The sequence below is a fragment of the Drosophila erecta genome, unplaced genomic scaffold (genome assembly GCF_003286155.1).
Source record: "Drosophila erecta strain 14021-0224.00,06,07 unplaced genomic scaffold, DereRS2 tig00000021-arrow-pilon, whole genome shotgun sequence".
In the NCBI taxonomy this organism is placed as follows: domain Eukaryota; kingdom Metazoa; phylum Arthropoda; class Insecta; order Diptera; family Drosophilidae; genus Drosophila; species Drosophila erecta.
In genome coordinates, this window is record NW_020825198.1 from 5,957,941 (window position 1) to 5,979,627 (window position 21,687).

At 45.0% G+C, this 21,687-nt stretch overlaps 2 protein-coding genes across 4 annotated transcripts in view; one reads left to right on the forward strand and one right to left on the reverse strand.

The window, feature by feature from the left end:
* LOC6545804 (Down syndrome cell adhesion molecule-like protein Dscam2) overlaps positions 1-16,525 on the reverse strand; it is a 44,322-nt gene extending 27,797 nt beyond the window's left edge. For 2 of the 3 annotated variants that reach the window (XM_026976642.1, XM_026976643.1), the window contains exons 1-2: positions 1,544-1,649; positions 1,408-1,466 (exon numbers count right to left, since the gene is read on the reverse strand). In XM_026976642.1, the coding sequence (XP_026832443.1) occupies positions 1,408-1,466; positions 1,544-1,632 (148 nt within the window). In that variant the 5' untranslated portion in view covers positions 1,633-1,649. Of the gene's footprint in view, positions 1-1,407; positions 1,467-1,543; positions 1,666-2,073; positions 2,211-8,393; positions 8,776-16,176 lie in introns of those variants that run through there. The other variant, XM_026976644.1, reaches the window with a different exon arrangement.
* A 381-nt stretch (positions 16,526-16,906) lies between these two features.
* LOC6545806 lies at positions 16,907-20,310 on the forward strand. The gene is given in 6 exon segments (XM_026978103.1): positions 16,907-17,088; positions 17,146-17,843; positions 18,003-18,299; positions 20,102-20,151; positions 20,153-20,239; positions 20,241-20,310. Coding segments are annotated over 6 exon segments (1,380 nt in total). The 5' UTR covers positions 16,907-16,910.
* The last annotated feature ends 1,377 nt before the right edge of the window (positions 20,311-21,687 follow it).

Here is a 21,687-nt window from a genome sequence, read left to right on the forward strand (position 1 = left end):
CGAAGGGCCCAGGTCCTTGCCCAAAAAATGCCCAGGGAGACCGCAAATAAAATAAGCCGGAGGACATGGCGTATACGTAACGTTGAGTTAGCTGTTGAATAATGGCCACCGGACGTTGAAACTTTGCATGGACAAAGGGCTACGCATGGTCTCGTTTCTGGTGCATATATATATATATGTAGTATATGTACCTATGCGTGGGAAATTCGACTTTATCTGAGATCCTTGCGGTTGCGACTTTGTGCCATTTGTTTCGCTTTGAACTGACTTGCCGTGGTCTTCTCCATTTTTTCCCCGCCGTTAATTAAACGCCAGCCCAAAACTCAAGTGGACCCTTTGTGGATTAGCCCTTGCTCTGTGGGCAAGTCCCGAAACCCATTTATATGGCATATCTTTTATGGTCATTGCTAATTGTTGTTGCCCAGCCCCCGTGCGGCTTTTGGACCAAGTGGTTGTGCCCAATGAGCCGCAAAATCTATGCGACATGTGATGGCAATCAAAATGATTGCCTCGGAAAACGACGAGCTCCAAGTTTCAGTTCATTAATGCAGTTTAGCGAAGAATGGCAAAGTTTTGCGGAGCAGTTAGGCGCCTTTTTTTTTTGGCTACGGATAACATGAATATTGAATATTCTGACCAGGCGGTTGGAAGATTGATGGCACGGGCGCCTATCCAATGCTCTTCAATGTGGCGGTACATTAGCTTAGTGGTTTAATTTTTAATTAATTGATTTAGTTAATTCAGTCTACTAATATTACTCGGAAATATGCGTTGCATGTGGCATAAAATATTAGCGATATGGTTTTTCTTTAACTTCATGAACAACCCCTAGTACCCTTTAGCCATTAGGGTATTTTTCCCGCAGTCAATTCTCACACACTGAGGCGCCAAATTAGCGCGGAGCATACCATTTTTTCCGCTTGGCTTGGACGGCATTGGGTAGGAACTGGTGGCTTCGAGGGGATAATGAATGGGTATGGGTGTGGGTTTGGGATGAGGATTGGACAGAAGGGGAGAAAGATGGCGCCTGGCCGACAGCATTTGCCGGCAGCAATAGTAATTAAAACTTGCGTTGCCTGCTTTTAGGCTTTTGCTGGATGAATGGGGGGGATGTGGATGTGGATGTGGATGTGAGCCGGAATCGGGACTCGGATTGGGAATGCAGGGGCGGCGGAGTTGGGAATATTCCATGGGCAGCGCGAAAAACTTTCCAATTAGGCCAAAGTTTTCGACAACCACAACAACAGCGACAGCGCCGAAAGCCAAACTCACTTCGTCAGCACAAATCAACTCGGTGGCTATAAATTCCCAGTGTTTTTTCTCTTTTTTATATATATATTTTTTTTGGCCTCTCACTCGCTGCTGGTTGTGTTGTACGTAAATTAATTAAAATTTATTTCAACTTACCGCCACGCACGTGAACCTCTCGACTGAGCACGGTGCCCACCAAATTGCGCAACTTGCATCTGCCGGTTTAAAGGACAAAGAATTAACAATCAATCTGTGAGGGGTGGAGTTGGAGCCCCGATCCTGTCCAGCTCACCTGTAGACGGTGGCATGCACCTCGTGGCGGTACTTCTCGGCCGTAAAGGGGTAGAACATCATGCTGCCGTTGGACAGCTGGAACACCATGTCCTGCTGCGGCGGGATGGGCGTCCATTCCACCTGGACGAAGTAAACACAGGGGCAGTGAGAAGGGCACTCAAAAAATTGAATTCTCTAAATTGTAAGCGGACAGGATCTGGTCGTAAATGATGTGTAGTTATGGAGACAATTAAACATATTATGGGCATGTGTTTATTTTTCTAATCGGTCAAATGTATAACTAAAAATATCTTGAGAAAGGAATAATTTCGTTGAGTGTTCCTTCGGCAGCGTTTAGCATTTCCTTGCTGGCCAGTCAATTAACTTGGAAATGAGCAGAGGCAGCGCCAAATGCCGCACAGCCATGCATAATTAAACAGCAATATTAAATGGCGGCAAGGAATGAAATAGGAGCCAAGTTGGAAATGGGAAAGGAAACGGAAATGGAGAAGGAGCACGAGCAGGAGAAGGAGAAGGAGCAGTTCTCACCTCCGGCGGGGGACTGCCATGCCCAGAGCATTCTATGAGTCCGCCCGAATTGTTGGAGAACTCGACGCGATGCGGTGGCTCATGGAGAAAAATCGGTCCCTGTAGATCCAGTCCATTTACAAACTGGCTGCTCTCGGCTGCAAATGAGAAGAAGTAGGAATTCCGTTGAAAATTCGTTGAAATTTAAAATTTTAATTAAATGGTTGCTGTTCCCTGCTCGCTGTTCCCTGTTCGCTGTGTGTTGTCCAAAGTTAATTTCAATTTTTGTTAGACCAGCCAACTTTTCCACACCCACCCAGAAAATTAAGTAGCAAGCATGCCAGTGGCTTTCGGCTTTCGGCTTTGGGCTTTGGGCTTTGGGCTTTGGCATTTTCCCGCACAACTCCGCTTGAGTGGGCTGGATGGCTTGGCCTAAATTTTAATGAGGCGTCGTGAGTGCCGTTGGCCCACAACAAAGGATGCTGCGGAGACAATTGCTTTTTACCTGCCGGCCATTGTTGCGGTCGCCGGCCACAAAAGACGGGCTCTAATTGCTTCACCAGGCGCTGAGCATTGCATAATTTTCGGCATGCTTTAAAATGTGGCTGTGATGCGGCTTTTATGTCTTATTTATTATTCATTCAGGGACTCTGGGACAGGACCTGTGCGGCAGGACACGCTGAGGCGTTGTCTCCTGTCCGGAAAATAACCAGAAATTCATGTGCACCAACTGAGCTGGCTATGACACATGAATAATTTAGCGCAGCAGCACCATCGCCATGTCCTTTACACTCGGACATCGTCTTGAGCGAAAATTGTTCAGTTTAAATAGCTTTTACTGTATGCCTGGGCTGTACACATTTATCTAAATTGTAGTCATTTCGGCCGTCATAAGGGAAAGCTAATGCCAAAATCTTGGGGGATGAGGTGTCCAAAAGCAGAAATCACACCCTTTACGCTTTGACTTTTATCAAACAAAAGTTGTGTGCTCAAAGGGCAATGTGTTGAAGAATACATCTAAAGTAATTGTTTAAAATTAATGAAATACCCTTCTCAATTTTCGAGTCATTTTTAAAATTACAAAATTATTTTAAAACCATTCAGAATATTATATGTCCTAAATAGAATGTTTGCATTAATATTATTACCATCTATATTATTAATCTGTTTCAGGAATCCTAGCTAACATGTAATAAATTTAAAAAAGTGTGGATCCTGAAGCAAAGGACATTATTTACTGCAATGATAATGGCTGGTTACTTTTCCCCAAGTGCAGTGGTATTGTTGCGAATGTTGGTTTTCCCGGAGATCTTTCTATCACTTTCTGTCACTTCAAGAATCCCTTTTTGGCAGTTGGCCCCGAGAGGAGTCCCAGTCGTCTGGCCAGGCCACAGGACTTGGCAAGGAGCGCAGCTCCTTGTGGCACTTGCAACAGCAGCAGCAGCAGCCGCAAAGTATGCAACACTAAATTTGTAAGCAATTTTCAGCCCCAGCAACGCCGCACTAGAGCAATAATATGAAAAATTGTTTTGTCAAAAAGGCATTAGGCGGCAGATAACGACGGCCGAGCTCCTTGGGCCCGGTTGCATGCCCCAAAGTGTTGCAAAGTTTGTGCCACTTTCGTTGCGGTAGCCCACCGCTTGCCACGCCCCTGCCTTTGCAGGAGCCCCTCCCTCATGCCCCTTCCAGTCGTCTCCTGGTTTTCCTTCGCCTGGCAACACGCTGTCAACTGCAATGCCCAAAGGAAATGCGCCGCAAAGGATGCAGGAGAAATGGGGGAAAAAATGGAAAAGCCTGGCTGGAATAAGAAAAGCAAAATGTTTGCGGAAAGTAAAAAGTGTTTGCCGCAAGTTGCAGCGGTTGCCACATGACGACGGGGGAGCACATTAAATTTGCAGTTTTAGTTTTTAAGTCACTTAAGATAAAGTTTCGCCCCCCACAAACTTTACTCCGCCAGACACGGTCTAATGAAAATTTAATTATCCATCCGAAGAGTGGTGCCTTTTTGCTTTTTTTTGTTTTTGAGCATTCTTCTATCCGTGGTAATTGTGAAGCGTGTGTGTGTGTTTGTGGGTGTGGTAAATTTGCAGGTAGGATTTCAATTAAAACTTTGTCTAAGGCCCGGGACAAGTTGAAGCTAATTAGAGCACTTCGCCACTCGCAAAACTGTCAGCAAAGTGTCCCACATTTCAATGCGAAGGTTCCTGCTGGACAATGGCCGCCATCCATGGCATCCATTTGCGATGGCCCACAGTCGCTGGCACTCGATTCGATTTGTCAGCCGCGTCAATCAAGGAAGCTGCTGGGAAAGTGGGGCTTATTAATGTAAGTGCCGAGCACATTTCCCGGACTAAAATCAATTACGGGCCAAGAAACGCGCAAGCTGGAGAATGGAAACTAAATGAAACTAGCACTGCCAGCGGCAGCCTGCATCATTATCACGGATCATTAAAAATTGCCGTGAAGCTGAGCTGGAAGGAGGAAATGAATGGGTGCTCCGCGAAGGAGATGGAAAATGGGAAAAGAAAAGCTGGCAACAGAGGAGCAGAAACCAGGAGTGGAGGACCACTGACAGCCGAGCTGACAAAATGCAAATGAGCAGCGGGAGAAAAAGATTCAGCTCACACTCGACGGCGACTACTCAACGCAAAGCTGCACTGCAAGAAAATGTTTAAAGAAATTTGTTTCAAACTTGCTTAGAAGTATACAAAAATACATATAAAACTCCCTTTTCACAGCTCAGCTGCAGGCACATTTAAAACTGATTTAATTTAATTAAAAAAAATCTTTATAATTATAATTTGCAGGACTTTCGGTGTAAAAGTGTAGTCGTGCTTAATTACGAAGAATATCCAAGGGATTTGGAAAACAGAAAAGCAAACCAAGGAATGGAGATTTAAATTCACATTACGTTTACTTCGCCAGAACAAAGCGAGCGGAAAAATCTTTCGAAAAGTGTCTGCAAACAATAATGAAGTTGCCAGTTGCCAGTTGCCAGTTTCCAGTTGCCGGTTGCTTCAAAGCGCTCACTAAATCAGAAAAACTTTTCCCGCACGCCATTTAAATGAAATCGCAATTTCGCGACAGCAAAGAAGAAAATCGCCGAGCAACAAGAGCAGTAACATTAAAGCTGATTTGCATATGCCGTGAGACTTGTCCTCGCTGCCCCTATATCTATCCTATATATATCTTATCTTGTGATTTTGCAGGGGTGCTGTTTGTTTTGGGAAGCGGAAAATGGCTTGGAAAATATAAATGTTAAAGTGTATACCGTCGTGCGCTTATCGACACTTTCACAAGATTTTCCGAAATATTTTCTGGATTTCCAAGGGAATATTAACATTTTCCATCCATTATAACAAAGTTTTCAAAAGTTTTTCTGATTAATTGACCATTTAATGAATCAAATTTTATTTTTAAGATTTAAAATGGTTTAATATGTGTGATGTTACAAGATTTTTTCGAAATACGTTCAAGCTTTCCAATGCAATAGATTAAATATTGATATTTACCATCCTTTACAACAAAGCTTTACGAAATTTTGTCTGACTATTTATGTTTGAAATTGGGTAATATGTATGTTGTATACATTGAATCCTGAGCAGATTGTATTCAGCAGGCGTAGAGTAGGCAGCGTTTAATATTTAAAGTAGCACACGGATCAGGGAAACAGGGCGGATGAGTGATGGAGCGCGTTTGCTTTTGGGGACTCTGGGTGCTCCGCGATTCCTGGTATTCCGGCTGCTCCGGCTGCTCCGAGTGTTCCATGCTTTCAGGAGGTGGCCCTCAAGTGCACGCATTTTTCTGCTTAAAAGCCCCGACTAATGCGATGTCGAAGCGAAATCTTCATCTGTCTGGGTGCGCAACAAAGCGGAATACTCCACGGATGTGGATGTGGATGTGGTTGTGGATGTGGATGTGTGTGCACCAGGATCCGGGCTAAGTGTAAAGTGTATTTGCTTAGGTCAGGGCACGTAGGTCGCAGAGCAGCCAGGGAGGGCCTTCTGCGCCAACTTGACTTGCTTTGACTAAACAAGCTGAAAAACAGGAAAATTGCACAAATTGAAAGCTCGAATGTTTTAAAACCGAATTGTATTTGGCCAGGCAATCTCATTATTCAATCCTGCATTTACCCAGCATTTTGCAGCTGCATTTTTGTGCGAAAATAATTAAGCTGCGTTGCCAGAGTCTGAGTGGTGGGCTTGAGTATGTTTTATGCTGTCCTTTTGTGCCCGCAACACTTCCTTGACGAGTGTTTTCCCTCGAAAAGCCAAGTTATCAGCAAAAGATCAACGACTCGGTGCCCCCCACCAGTCCATATCTACAACCATGTCCTCGTCATCCTCGTCGACCTTTTCCCGGTGCTTTGTATTCCATCCATGGGCTAAGCTGCGGGCTGATGTTGCTGCTGCTGGTTGAATCCGATGATTCTGCTGCTGACTGTGACAGTAAAGGCCTTTCTCTACTTGCTGCGTGTTGTTGCTGCTTGTTGCTGCTGCTGCTGCTGCTGCTGCTGCTTTTTCTGCCGCTCCTTCTGATGATGAAGCTGATTATGCTCTGCATGCTTTGGACTTAAGCCCGGTCTGCTCCTTGGACAATGTTGCCTGGTCCACACAAAAGGAACTCGCCTGCCTTTGGCTTTGGTTCTTTGGTTCTTTGGGGCTTGTTTTTGTTTCATAAAATAGCAGTCAGCAGTCAGGAGCCAGAAGCAGCATAATCTTGGCCCTCCTGCTGTGCTGCGCTGTGCTGCGATGTGACGAACTGCCAGAAGGAGGAGCAGCACCACCCTCCATAGACCAACCCACTGCTTTCATGCGCTTAGCAAACGTGACATTCGAGGTCATTCACATTTCGAGGGCGTGTTGTTGAACTTGGTGTGAGGAGGAGCGGGTGGACTGCAGCAGGAGCCATGCAGAAGCCGCAGCTCCCAGGGGCGGACTTTGCGGGATGTAAGCCATCTCTTGGAAAGGGCTATCTTAGCCAAAAGCCAGGGGATTCTGGCTGGCTTTCTTGCTTTTCCGAGCTAAGCTTAGCCCACCTGCCGGGAATCATTCCGCACCTGACTTCTCAAGGCTGCAGGTAGCGAAATAAAATACTTCTGAGGTGTTGAAACTTATGCATATGCAAGACTGAGTTATATGAATAACTTTTGTAGTATTTTACATATGTGTACTTCTATATAATATTCGTACGACAAACTTCAAGATATTACAAAATTTGTACTGTGCTTAGCAAAAAATGCTAAGCTTACGAAACTTGCTATGAAAAATCGAGATTCGAAAATGTCGAAAAATTATAGAGTTAAGAGTGGGGATTTTAAGAGATCAAACTGCATTAAAATCATAAACAAAGGTTTCTTAAATCATTTTTATACTGTAAAGATATAGAGTTTTTCTGAATTTTTTCCCTAAGTGCTCAGCTGGTGTAAAACATTGCAGCATGCACCTTGGTGTTGCAGACGGATTCGGTTGCTAAACGCCGTGACACACAAGACAATGAGGATCTCTAATTATGGCTCGAAAACTGCAATTAACATTTGATCCAGCCTGTTTCGTATGGGTGAGTGGGTTCAGGGGGTCTCCTTCTTTTGTGCACATGGCTTGAAGTGTCGAGCCACGCCAGTGGCAAAAAGTTTCATAAATGGCGCTCCTGCTCCTGCGGCTGCGACTCCAGGTCGTGTGACTCCTGCGATGTCCTGGCCTGCAAAGTTTTGCTGTTGACTCCGTTTCTTTGAGCGCCACGCAAACGCAGCACAAACAAAAACAAAAGTGAAACGTGTGCCTTTCAATATTTCAGTTTTATGGCACAAACTCCGCAACTTCGCAACCAGCCTTTTGTCCACCCGCGAAAGTTGAGGCGGCAGTCGCTCATTAACGGCGATATATGTGCATATATGCACCTATATGGCGTTGCGTTAATTGAAATGCTTTTCGCTTTTCAATTCCACGGCCCCACGCCAAACCCCTCGAGTCCTTGTTCCCTGCGCTTATGTTGCAAATTTAATTGCATACTTTTGCGGGCAAGGCAATGGCGAATGTAATGAGGATAAAAATGCTGGTACAACATCGATACAATTAACAGTTTCAAGGAGTGGGTTTTAAGAAGCCAGTTAATGGTGTTTTTTAATCAAAAAGGTTGAGTTAAATGCTGTCGCTAACTAACTTTGTATACAGTTTTGTTTTCTATTCCATTAACGGCATTTATAGCGAATTTAATTAAGTGGATACAAATACTAGCAAATTTCTTATATGCTTTTAAAGCATTTCACTAATTTCACTTGCTTCCCAGCGAATCGATTAGGTGCCTGTGTTTTATGGAAGCGAAAAAAGAGAAGTACTCACCTCTGATGACATATAGGATCAGGATGGCCTTAAAAAGGCTGTGTAAATCCATTTTTTATGAGCACTAATGCTTTCCATTACATTTTTTATGTCTGGATTTTAAATGCCGAATTTCGCTTGATTTATTTGTTATTGCTGTCGCTTTGGATCGCGTTCGCTCTGTTTGTTTCGGTTATTTAATTTCTTTCTCACATCCACAAATGCGTTGCTCTGATTGAAGCCGACTGAAAATGTTAATGGTTTTCTGGCACAACTTTGTTGCTGCTGATGCTTTTGTTATTGTTGTTCTTGTTCTTGTTGTTTATTTGCTTTTCGAATTACGCGCCACGGAGTTTAGAGCCAGAGATTTATGCGACCAGTGATTTCAGCGCTTATGCATCGCCTAAAAGACCAAAATATTACGACATTAAATATAGGCACTGCAAACAGCATAGGTTTGGAGTTTTTCCATTCTCTATTACTCGGAGGTAATTTATGGATGTAGGGGAACCATACGAATGGCTTTAAGCTGCCTTGAAGTGGTTACTATGGAATGCCTTTGCTTTTGATTTCACTTGACGACAGTCAGTCAGATATTAATCATGTCAAGTCAGCTCCACAAAGCACCCATCCAACCCAACTGAACCACTGGGGAGTCCTCGAGCTCCGAAAAGCGCAACAACAGAGTGGGGAACACTCCGAAAAAAATTGATAAATTAAATAAACTTAGTCTTAATTCAGAACATAAATCTCCAAATGGATAACTCTATTAATACTTGAAATGAACTTTACACAATGTTTGTTCATATATTTACATTTTTTAGGATTTGGTGTAGATAGTCCCTTGGTGTAGATTGTGCTCCCTGAATCTGGGCACTCGGAAAATGGGTGCTGTTGCTCTGACTCCCCATAGTTTTCCCCTTTTTCCGGGTTTCGGCTTTTGCGCCCCTTTGAGCGCATTTTTATGCGAGAAGATGAAGGCGAAAAAATTATGCATCAGCGCGAAATTGGAGCGCCATAAGTTGCCACTGAAGTGCTGACATCCTCATCTGAAGTTGAGGCTGCAGCCGAGTATCTGGCTGTGCGGATGCGACGACGAGTATCTCGTGGATGCAAAATATGACAAAAATATGCTAAGACACGCGTGTGTGTGGGAGTCCCTTCGGTACATCCTGCCTCCGACAAAATCCCCCTACATTGTATTGCCTGGCTGCCATTACATTAACTTTGCCTGTGGCCAGCCATGACAGGATCCGTCCCAAAAGCCAGACGACTCCCCAAGGTAAGCTTCTGGACATTGTAGAAAAAAAGAACTCGAAAAAACGAGGGGAGCAAAAATGCGCCAGGAAGCGAACGATATTTGCCGAAACTTGAAACTATGCAAAAGGGACAGGAACAGGACAACTTGATACGATGGAGATAAAAAAGAAAACGTATAAAACTGTCAATAACGATAAAGCACAGAGGCGTACAGGGAGGGGGGTGGGGGTTTTCCCGGGTGCGAAGGGTGTTGGATTGGGAGTACATGGTTGTATATGGATGGCTTTACGAGCAGTAACAACAAAATGCCGCTTAAGCAACATGGAAATTATGCCCAGTGCGAATATCATCAGCAAACTGCTGGAACAACAGACAATGGCTGTCGGACAGCCAGCAAATGGGCGGGAAATGAATGGGAAAGTCACGGGGGGAAAGTGCTGCTGGTGGAAATGCTTCGTTTATTTCCTTCGTTACTTGTTGTATTTGTCTTCTCTGGTCCTTCTTGGTGTGTAAAAAATCATGACTTGGCAATTATGCGGCAAATGTGCGCACTGGGCTATCCAACTGCCACCACGGGCAAACAGAGCAGACTCTCTTTGCACACACGGCGGATGGCAGGAGGCGAACAGGCATAAATATTACGCATACGCCGCATTGCACTGCCAGCGTTTGCAAACTGCTAAATTGCTGGCAATTAGTTTAAAGTGCGACAGCAAAAAATCAAAATTGCTGGCCTAAGCAGCTTTCACCGCTAAGCAACGCTCTGCATATCCGTGTTTGCCTGAAAGCAGCCCGAGATCTCATTTAAAAAGTACGGAAAAGGGAATTATACTAAGAAATTCTCAGAAAATTATGGTCCAAATTTGTAGGCACCTATTCAAAAAATGCGAACTATCGCTACTTTAATACTTGTATCATTAGTTTTATACAGAAAATACAACGAATATTAGCATATTCAAGTAACAGATTTATTACTTCATTTCATTAGGTATATTATTTAATATCAGAAACCCATTAATGGCACACGGTGCACCGCCTGTCAATAAAATTCAACCATCATGGAAATGATTGCTAACATCTACCGACGGCGATATCACGTATACGCCACGTTGCCGTGCAGGCAAAACATTGGTAGTTCTCTGTGCTGAGTTCGAATCAAATTGCCTCTAAAGAATTCCCTAAAGGACTAGACATTAAACCAAACATTTAAATGGACTTCGATGGCTGAGCAAACTTTGTCTGCCACCCAATCAGAAGGGGCACGATTGCATCAAAGTGGGAATACTCTTGTGCGCCGCCTTTGTGAGCGGCTTCTTCTCCAATTTCAAAGCCTTCCCTTTGATCTACTGTTTCCTAGGCGTCTTTGCCAACGGCTTAAACACTTGAAGTCAGCTTCGATTTATTTATATTACACTTAACGTTGTCTCCTCGATCTTGGGCTCTCTGTCTGTGACAATTTGTGCCGGGAAAATGCATAGAAGGCTGCCCATCCAGCTCCTTATGTGTTTGGGTGGCAATGAGGAAGGATGAGGATGGGGATGAGGTTGAGGATGGGGAGGTCAGGACAAGTGCAATTTATAGACTTCAACGCTTGGCCGGCTACGAAGTTTTCTCGTCTGGACTGGTGCCGTATGGCAGCCATCGTCTGCCAAATACGTGATTTATTTTAATAGATAATCATTATGCCATCGATTTCTATCATGTCTGGACTCTGTTTCGCTTGTTGCATGCCCCCATTCGTCCCTTCTTCCTATTCCCTCGTATGCTACGTGCGTCAATAAATCAAAATCAAATGGCTTTCAGCTTATTGTTTTGCGTGGGTAAATAGAAAACATGTGCGACCTGCTGAAGCCACGTGTAAAGTGCGAAGGGAATGAAGCTCGGGGTTTTACTTTTACCTTTAAGTGGGTTGCAGGTTGGTCAAACAAAAAAGTGGCTTGTTATTTGGAAATGTTCCCTAAGATATGCCAATGTAAACACTCCTCTGTTTTTTATATATTTTATAATACAGTATTTCTAGCCTTTGGACCTTTAAAACATAAAATAAATAAATACGGAGAAGATTCTTTGGCCAATTTGGCTAATAATTCTGCCAATTTGTTCCTAACTGTCCTCCAAATCGCTTAAGAATTTCGTTGCCTACTTTTCTGGGCACTTTAATATGTGGCATAATCCCTTAAGGCATATCTGTTAAATTCCCTGTTAACATTATTTTTTCTAGACCAGCACTCACTTTAACCCCTATTTGCATTCGGCACATGAAAAGCCAACAGTTTAAGCGCTGAGGCTGCCACAGCCGGTCATAGTTCACGGTTCATTCACATGGCACATCCGCTCCTGCCCTCTCCTGAGCCGTATTTAAATTGTGCCATTATGCACTCGAGTTCCATCCGCCCCCCTTGGACCCCTTTGGACCCCTTTGGACCCCCTTTTGGAACCTTTCGCTAATGACTTTTTACGGCGTCTCTGGCGGCTGCTGCTGCCGGCGAAGGCACAAAAAATCAATAGAATGCAAAGGGCCTCTGCATGGGAATCTCAGCTGGCGAAACAAAGGTTCACAGGCTACAGGATTGTGGATAGAGGGCTATGGGCAATGGGCAATGGGATTGAAAATGCAGAGGCTCGGGGACACTGGACATCTAGCTGGAATTGTAATGGCCAGCCGGCTGTCGTTTGTTGCATTGTAATTGTAACACTGGCCGACCGGCTGGCCGCGAACAAACAAACCAACTAACAAGTAGAGAAACAGCACAAAACAAGAGGAGTGGAAATAGAAGCGAAATGAAACTAACAAAAAAATAGGCGGAAAATCAATAAAGCAAAGGCATGAAGCAACAAACAAACAAACAAGCAAGCCCAGCGAAAAACCAGCGAAACGAAGAGAAAGAGAGCCTGAAATGCATAACAAACTGTGAAATGAAAAGCCAGCAACAAAATTGTGCAAGAAATTATATGCATATACATAAATATACATGTATATATACAACATAGAAGGCAGAGGAGGCGCAAAGGGGGGCCTCTTGCACTGAAGTGCACATAAAAATCATTTAAAAACAGCAGCCATGCAGACGGACAGAAGGAGGAGGGAAGAAAAAGGCTCTTTCCCATCCCCCACCCCCCTGCACAGATTTCCCTGGCATTTCCCAGGCTTTCCCAGCCGGGCCCAAGGTAAGTCGTGATTCGAGGGGCGGGCGGTCGGAAAATTGAGTTCAGCAAAGAGGGGGGATGTGCACAAAATGGGTCTAAAGTCATAAACTTTTTCCACATAGCAGCTGATGCCAACACGTTTCGGTTACAGGCAACTGTGGGCTTTTTGTTATTGCGCCATAGTTGCTCAGTGATTTTTCCTGGGCCCGTTACTACGGCCTTTTGTTTCCTCCTGGCTAACGAGCCGAATATTGGGTTAAGTAAAATATGTACCGAATGGAAAACAAGGAAAAATTCAGCCCGAGCACCTGAGTGGGAAGTATTTTGGAGCGAACCGAAATAATGATGCGGCCAGGGAAATGTAAATTTATCAAGCTATGCAGATATTTTACTTGCTCCACTTGGGGAAGCCAGAAATAGCAGTAGTGTAGGTCTTCGAACGTTTTTAATTATTTTTATCATTGCTGCCAAGGACTTCGCCTTCGCGCAGCCAATCAAATCAACTTCGACCTCCCCGAGTTTGCGTGTCTCAGCGGAACTTTGGATAGGACCTATTCACCCCGAAGAGCTGAACATCAATCATGAGCAGTCAGTCGACCCGCAGTAATAATTTTGAAATGCCAGTTCCCCGCCGCTTAAAATGTCACACGCCAATCAAAAGCATGTTTGCCTGCATAAATAAACATCCAGCGGGGCGACCGATATCGCTTGAGTATGAATTATATGTGAGGCCAAACAAAATATCATTTCCCAACTTTTGGCAACTTTGGCACTCGGAGTATTCCACTTTTCCCTCGACAATCTCGTCTCAATTTCTGATGCATATGTGCGGGAAAAGGCGGGGGAAAGTGATTTCTTAATTTGTTACAGAAAAACTTTAACCTCCCCGCCTGGCACAAGAAAAATCCCCTTTAGTCAAGACGCTACCCCATATTTCTCTGGGTTAAAGTTGAAAGCAGGAAGGAAAGTTTCTTGAGTTGGGCCCTCGGAAAAAAATCGTACGTGACTTTTGTGGAAAATGATGGATCAGTAAGTGGGTGGGTGTAAAAGTGAAACTTGTGCCGCCTTCTAATTAATGTCAATAGCGGTGGCAGGAAGTTATTTGCCCCATGGGTTCATATCTTGCTGCTTTAGCTGGAAGATTGCGCATACGCTGCGTGGTGTCGATTCAAAAATTGCGTATACGCACTGTGGGCAGCTGTTGCAGTTTGCTGGCCACCCGCAAATACATAAAGCCCAAGCGAGAGAGCAAGAGAATGAGAAGGAGAAAGAGAGAGAGCGGCCACGATGACCGAAAATTTAAATAAACCAAAACTCGATGCCGGCTACTACTATTACTACAACTACTACGCCCGGGTAAGTGTGTGTGTGTGCGAGTGCATTGTGGTCACTTCCGCTGTGAAACGCATGAAATACGAGCCATTTTTACTACTACACATCACAGAGGCTGCAACATGCGACATGTGTGTATGCGGCAATCGATAAATTTTGTGTGTGCAGCGCAGGAAGAACAACAACAAAGGCACAGCCACTGCACTATAAGCCAGATATGCCAGATACGAGGTATATATACATATATACATTCACATATATAGGCATGTGTATGCACACAGCGAGTGAGTATCCGCATGAGTATATGCCGGCACAGACAGATTTATAGTTTGTCATGGCGGCAGCGTCCAAAATAGTTGCAGCTTCTCTCCCGCTCACGAGGCATGCAGCACTTTTCGTTCATAAAATCAATAGGCCGCCCAACCACCACCCTCCCCCGGTTTCTCTCACTGCATTAGCCGGCCGGTCTTGCCTTCATATAGGTAATAGCTCCATATGTGCGGAGCAGCTCTATATGTGGAGTACATGGAGTGCACGCAGCACTGCTAATTGCTCGCATGCGAAACGTAACGTAACGTAACGAAATGAGAGCAAGGAGCCAGCTTCCAGATGCCCTGGCACAAAAGAAATATAAATAAATGCCATTTGCCCTCCACACAATACGGGGAAAATGTCAAACAATTAAGCGGCAATTAGCAGAAAGCTCGAGAGTGCCAGCAGCAGCCAACCAGAAGACCAGAGGACCGGAGGACCAGAGGACCGGAGGACCGGAAAATGGGGCGACTGCTACGTGAAAGCGTTGCTAAACGTGTCTTCGGCTCGTCGAAAGGGGGTTGCATGGAAGGGAGCAGGCGAAAGGACCAAGGGAGCGGGCAAGGAGCAAGGAGCAAAGGAAGCTGGGCACTCAAGGCAGTCGAGGCAGTCGAGGCAGTCAGGACGGGAAGCAGCATTGCATTATGCCTTATTGATAAGCCCCCAGGTGGAGGAGCTGGCAAACGGACTAAGGCCATGTGGAACACTACTTGAGAAAGTCTTACAGGTACTGTATTTAAACAAATCTTTCCAGTTCTTTTGTTTCCTTGGATACGCAAATAAACACCACATTAATATCGCAAAAATAAGGTAGGATAGCTATACCAATAGATTTCCCAGAGAAGTAAGTGAACCTATACCCATAAATCTCATAGCAATTCTAAATCTTATTAGTTACAAATAGAAATACCCAGTGACATATATTCAAACTGTTCAAATCAAATTATTTGTTCTCACTCATAACTGACAGTTTTCCACTCGCTTATTTAATCACACCTCTTATCGCTACGTAATCACCACAATCACTCCTGCTGCTCCAAAGTCGCCCAAATAAACCCATTCAATTTGTTGATAAAACACACTTATCTGCCCGTCAAGCCATCAGCAGCTAAGCAAATTTGCATGCAATTTTCCCCCATGGGGGAAGCAGCACTTTTCCACTGGATACGTGGGGCAGTCTCGGGGAAAACTCGAAAATAAAAAGATGGCAACGCGGCTGTTGCAGTTGCTGTTTCCCTTCGGTTTTAGCACGTTGTTGCAATTCAATTTATTTTCAATTTGCGCGCATGCAAGGCGAAAAGTCGGAGGTGGGCTAAACACCTTTAACACCCTTTTCGATTAGACACACAACATTATCAAGCGCGATTTGGCGGATTTTTCGTTGTCTCAGCGGCCGGCTCACGTTGCACTCACAGACACCAATACACATTTGCCCGGCACTGTATCTATGTGTGTGTATATGTACTTGTGTATGTATATATGGGGGAGGGGGGCATTTAGTATATGTGGCACGCACGTTTGCCGCTTCTCTTGTTGCTGTTGCAACGCAAATTGCGAGTTGCGAGTTGCGAACTGCGAGTTGCACTTGCGACACTGACAACTGACGACAACAACTGCGACGGCGCGCTCTTCGGTAGAGTTTCTTCTATTTTTGTTGTTTTTCTTGGTGTTTTGTTGTTGTTGTAGTTTTCTCTGATAACAGCAAGGCTGTCTCCCTCGCACAGTGCCCCATCTCGCCTGCTCCAGCACTTACTCGATTTGCCAGTAGCAGAAAGGAGCAGACAACAACCGCACGCGAGCAACGTCGAACAGCAACTGAGTCCTGATTGCGCTGTCCCGCAGGATTTTTGTGCAGATGCAGGTTGCCATGGTGGCCACATCGCCATGTGCACCACCAGCGCCCCCTCGACCTTCCACCATCCACCACCCACTGGACTCGCCACCCCACCTGGCTGTGGATGCTGGAGCTGATGCGCAGAATCCGCATCCGAAGCGGCATCAACAGGAGCGTAGTAAACGCGTAGTAAATTGGATCCTATTCGGGTTTCATTCACAGAGATTCTCTCGCCACGCTCACATCGCAAGAGTTGTGATCGCCAAGATGGTTATTGCTTAAATATTATGCATGTATTTTTATGGTTTCTAATAGTCAAATAGTCCAAATAGTCAAAGAAAATGTTTTTATACAAACGCATATTAATATAAACTAACTAGTAAGAAGCTAAGCGTTACTTGGCGCACTTCAATCAAGCCGAAAAATATGAATAATAGTTAAATTATTAACTTTATTTATTCAGATATTTTATGATTATCGATTACCAACACTTAAATATATGTAGCTTTATCGACAACCAGAGTTCCCTACTCATCTATTGAGTTTCCTGTCATTTGGAAATTAGAGTTACCGAAAAGGTCCCTTTATTATATAGAATTAATTAATTTCTTCCTTGAGGAATTTGCACTTGACGAAGTGAAAACTTTTGCAGCATGCAGCAGTACAACTTTATGAAAGTCATGGAGAACATGACCCTGGAGTTTACGGTGGACAAGGAAGACCACAAGCGTTTCATCCACGATTCACGCATGCTATCCCTGGCCATTCAGCAGCAATTGCTCCAGGATGGTGCGGTGTTCCAGAACCAACTGGGACAGCTCCACAAAACGGGTGAGTTGGGTGAAGCGATCTCTTCCAGCACATTGCTCACGTGCCCCCAATGAGCAGCCTCCTATGTGGACAACCTGTACCTGGACATGCCGCTGAACTTTGAGATCTTCCTGCCCATTCGACTGCCAGTGGCAGTGGTGCCCACCTACGATGAAAAGAACCGCAGTGTGCAGTTGACCAGAACCAACTGCCAGCACCCGTTCTTCTTCGGGAATGCGGTAAATGTTAAGTGTTTGAACCTTCTGCTCCAGCGGGAACTGCATCGGGCCATTTCCAAGCTGAAGAGCGCGTCATCTCCGTGCACGGGACGGGTCTACGACATGAAGTATTCGGTGCTGAGCCTCAACCACGTGCCCTTCGTCCACCAAGTGGTGGCCCTGGAGCGGGGCAGCAATGGGCAGCGTTTCATCCGCTTCGACTTCGTTCTGGCCGTGGAGTTCCATGGCGCGGATATGATATTGCCACCGTACTTCCAGGCATCGCTCAGTAACCGATGGCTTGCCTACGGCAGGATGACCGTCGACGAGGATCCCAACCCGGCGGAGTGGGCTGTGCTGGTGCCCAAGTGGCAGGACTCCTCGCCCGGCGCCTCGCTCATTGCCCTGAACTGCATGGTCATGTTGTATCGCCTGATGAGCGCCCAGCAGTGCTACTGCTTCGCCCTGCCCGCCTCCATCAAGTTCGCCTTCGTCATGGCCACCGAGGAGCGCGGCCTGGACTTCCATCGGATGAGCGTCGCTGATTTGACTATCACTGTGAGTGGACGTGTATACACTCGTATGAAATAGCTGGGTAATAGCCAACTGGTTTATATTTATACCATAAAGTTTATATTTTAGCACTGGGAACAGGGGATTAGTGGGGCTTAGATTCGTTTTTAGATCGCCCTAACTTCTTCGTTCCCCTCCATGTAGACCATGTTCCATCAGGTATTTGGCAATCTGTACAAGGCGGTGGCCGGGAACGCTAACGGCGACGAGGCCACCAGGAGCAGTCGCTTGATGGCCATCCGGAAGCAGTTGCTGCGTGCCCGTGGCGTCTACGCGATGCTGGCGGATGCAGTGCTGCGGAATTCCATACGCAGTGATTTTGTGAACGCCTACTTTTGGTACATCGACATATCACCGCCGCCGGAATGCTTCTATCAGTCCCTGGTCGAAGTCCGCACCACCCGTATGAAGAGGAAGCGGAGGACCCCCTAAGCCTGCAAAGTTAAATTGACCAGAACGCCGGGCGGGTTTGCTGGCTACATATAGTACTTTCAAATGGGTGGATAACAACACCAAGGAGTGGCTTCCCTTGTTGATTTTTTGAAACTTGAGCACTACTGTAAATTGGTCGAGCAGTTTGTGGGAATCCCCCAATCCTCCAATCCCCCAGAGCACCGCCATCGTCTTAGTGTCAAATCTCGGTAATTGTGCAACTTTAATGCCAAAAAACAAGTGGAAATGCCAGAGCAGTGCTCACACAGATACAAAACACGCACACACACAAAGCACAGCACACAGACAGAGACAAAAGTTAATAAAAGCCAACTAAAAACTAAAGCCGAGTTGGGCTACGTGTCCCTGTTTTGACTTGGCCCCAGAAACCCCCCAAATTCCCCCTCATGTTTATGAGGGGGAAAAAGTTAAATTGCAAATAGCTTGGGCAGGGCTTAGCCCGGGGGCGTGGCAGACAGGGGGCGGTAGGCGGTGGGTGGTTAGGGGGCGACATGAAATTTTAGAAAAATTTGCTGTTATTGTTCGGGCAAAACAAAAGGGGTAAAAGGATTTCGCAGAGCTGGCGCAAAAGGATGGGCTCGGAAAATAGGTGGGTCTACACGGGCTGGAGTCGCATTAAACAGAAAGACACAAAAAAGTTTACCCGACTCACTTCTCGGGGATGGAGCGTAAAGTTTTCCAGCGCTTTTGACATTTCATTGTTGTCAACTTTTAACTAGTTTTTTATGTAGTCATTATTTTAAAATGCAAATCGCCAACAACTGCCAGCAAAATACACACTGAAATGTTTCGATTTAATCTGCCCCAAAACCAAATGGCTTAAATTTTATTTGGCTAGCTGCGAATGTGTCGCATGGCCAATACAAAGTGGCCAACAGATTTGCCGCATCCATCGATGAGTTAATCTAGTTAATTTGCCGCCTGTGTTTCACAGCCATGGGCAACTGAAAAGTGTTTATTGCATTTTCCACTTTTCGTTATTTTAATTGCATTCCCAGATCTACATATGCTTGTACCTCACCCTTGTTTTTGCACTCGAAGTTCTGGCGTATTCCATGCCAATAAATAAAACGAAATGGAAAACGAAATTGCAGCTGGATGGGAGAATTATTTGCTAGAGAAAATAGGAAAACTCGCATGAAAAACCAAGAGGATGTCGTGGAAATATATTGAAAGTAGAAGCTCCCCCAGCATCAATCACTTCATTTTGTTAGAAAAATATTTTTCAAACTTAAATTTAATTGAAATTTAAATTCAAGAGCTTTCGCCAACATTTACCCCTCTTTGTTCGGCGCCATAATTTTCCCCCACAAAAGAAAAGCAACGAGCTTCAAGTTGGCGATGTCTTTTTTTGGGGGGACTGAGGGAACATCTTTAATCAAAAACTAATTATGAGCGACAGGGAAGTCTAGTGTCTCTGTGTTTGGGTGTACGGTGGGTATCTGGTAAATTACATTTGAATTATGACAAGAATGGAAACGGGAACCCCTGCGCCAAAAGTGATGGGCAGCAAATGAGCTAAGCGATGGCCAAGTGAAATTCGAGTGCGACGTTGGGCGAAATTGGGGGAGATTGACCATTACAAGCAGAACGGCCGCAATTTACGCAACAAACAGCGAGCTGAAAATTGGAAAGACGCGACGAGCAGGACGACCGCAGGACCTCCAGCTGGAGCAGGAGGAGCTCCCGAGAGCTCCGCGAGCTGGAAGCTAAGCGGCAACTGGAGACCGACAAAAGTTGATGTGAAAAACAGACAATTAATTTGCTTTGCAGCGCAAAGGGGACACCAGAGCACCAGAAAACCAGGACAACAGGACTCGGGCGTCCAGGACACAGGACACAGGACACCAGCGGAGGGCCAAACAATTTCGAGCTTGTTGGCAAAGAAAATTTACGTGCCAAAGACAATTGGTAGATGCAGCCCAGGCAGCAGAAGTCGAATCCGGACCAACATCACGGCACGGTGCAAATGGTCAAACATTTTACGCTTTTCGTTTAATTAAAATTGCAACAGGCTACGTAGCTCGCATTGCAGCAACAGGAGGATGGCAAAGAAAATCCAAAAATAAAAACACTGAAGCACATGCTAAAAATAATTACTCAAGAAATGGTTGTATTATTAATAATAGCAATTTAGTTACTATATTTTGGGAAGTTAAAGGCAGAAACATCTTATATTAATTCATTTAATTGTAGGGCGATTTCAAGCATTAACATTTTTATTTTTCAATTCCTTATATTCATAACATAACTGAACATTAAGACTGTATAAAGTCGATCCTAGTGCACCATATGCACTATAGCATTTTTTGCCGTGCAGCCAAGTCAGCGTTTTTCAATTAAGCTTGCATTTCATTTAATATAGTAGAGAACTCTGCAACATTAGTGCTGCTGCTGCCCTTTGCCGGATATTCTCTGTTTGTGTTTGTCCAGTTATCCTCTATTTGCTTTTGCCGCTGCCAAGGGAAGGGGAATCCCCCGGCCGGCTTTTGTTTCTCCGGCGAAAAGAAAACCTTTTATAGCGGTTATTAAATTGCTCTTTAAGTGCTTGGCTTGGGGAAAACTATTTGCCCTATTCCACGTTGTTACCTGTCCTCCACATCACTTGCTCCTCGAAGTCCGCGTACGTGTTGGCATATCAATTCACGTTACGAACCGAATAACTGCATGCATTCATCAGCGCCAAGGAATCCCGTATCCAGCTCGTATCCAGCAGGATTCGTTCGGCGGGTGAGAGGCGAAGGGTGACAGCGCCGGAAGGATGGACAGGATGCCAGGGATACGCTGCCATTGGCACTGTCATAACCCCATGTGCAGTGTATCACGTTCCAGTCATTTGGTGGCTGCCACTTCATAATTCAATAAAACAATAAAAGCAAAATCCTTACAAATTACAGCAATCAAATCATACGATTCACATGGGCATCAGTGATGACATCGCAGGGTCCGTATATTTTGTACATATAATAGGTGTTCTAAAATATTTATAAATGTGGTATTGTAATTTCCAGGAATATCTTCTTTTTATAATCAGTACAAAAAATACCTTTGACAGCTTTAGAAAACATATCTGAGCAAATAAGCTAAGCATGAAAATCCTGCTAAGAGAGCAGCACTTTCCTGGAAATGGAGGATATTACGCTTCCCAAGCATATTTCCATAAATTGGTCACAATTTGCTATGCGCAGCAGCAGGGAAAACAAAAGCCCTGAAAGGACGACGCACACGCATAGGAAATAAGCACTTGCCGCGGGATGGCAGCCGTTAAAGGATGGCTAGAGTCGCCCAAAATTATGACGCCGAGGATAATCGTAGTGAAGCGAGTGTTTCCCACTCCGCCGGCGAATACGTGAGACGACTCTGGTAGTCCCAGGAC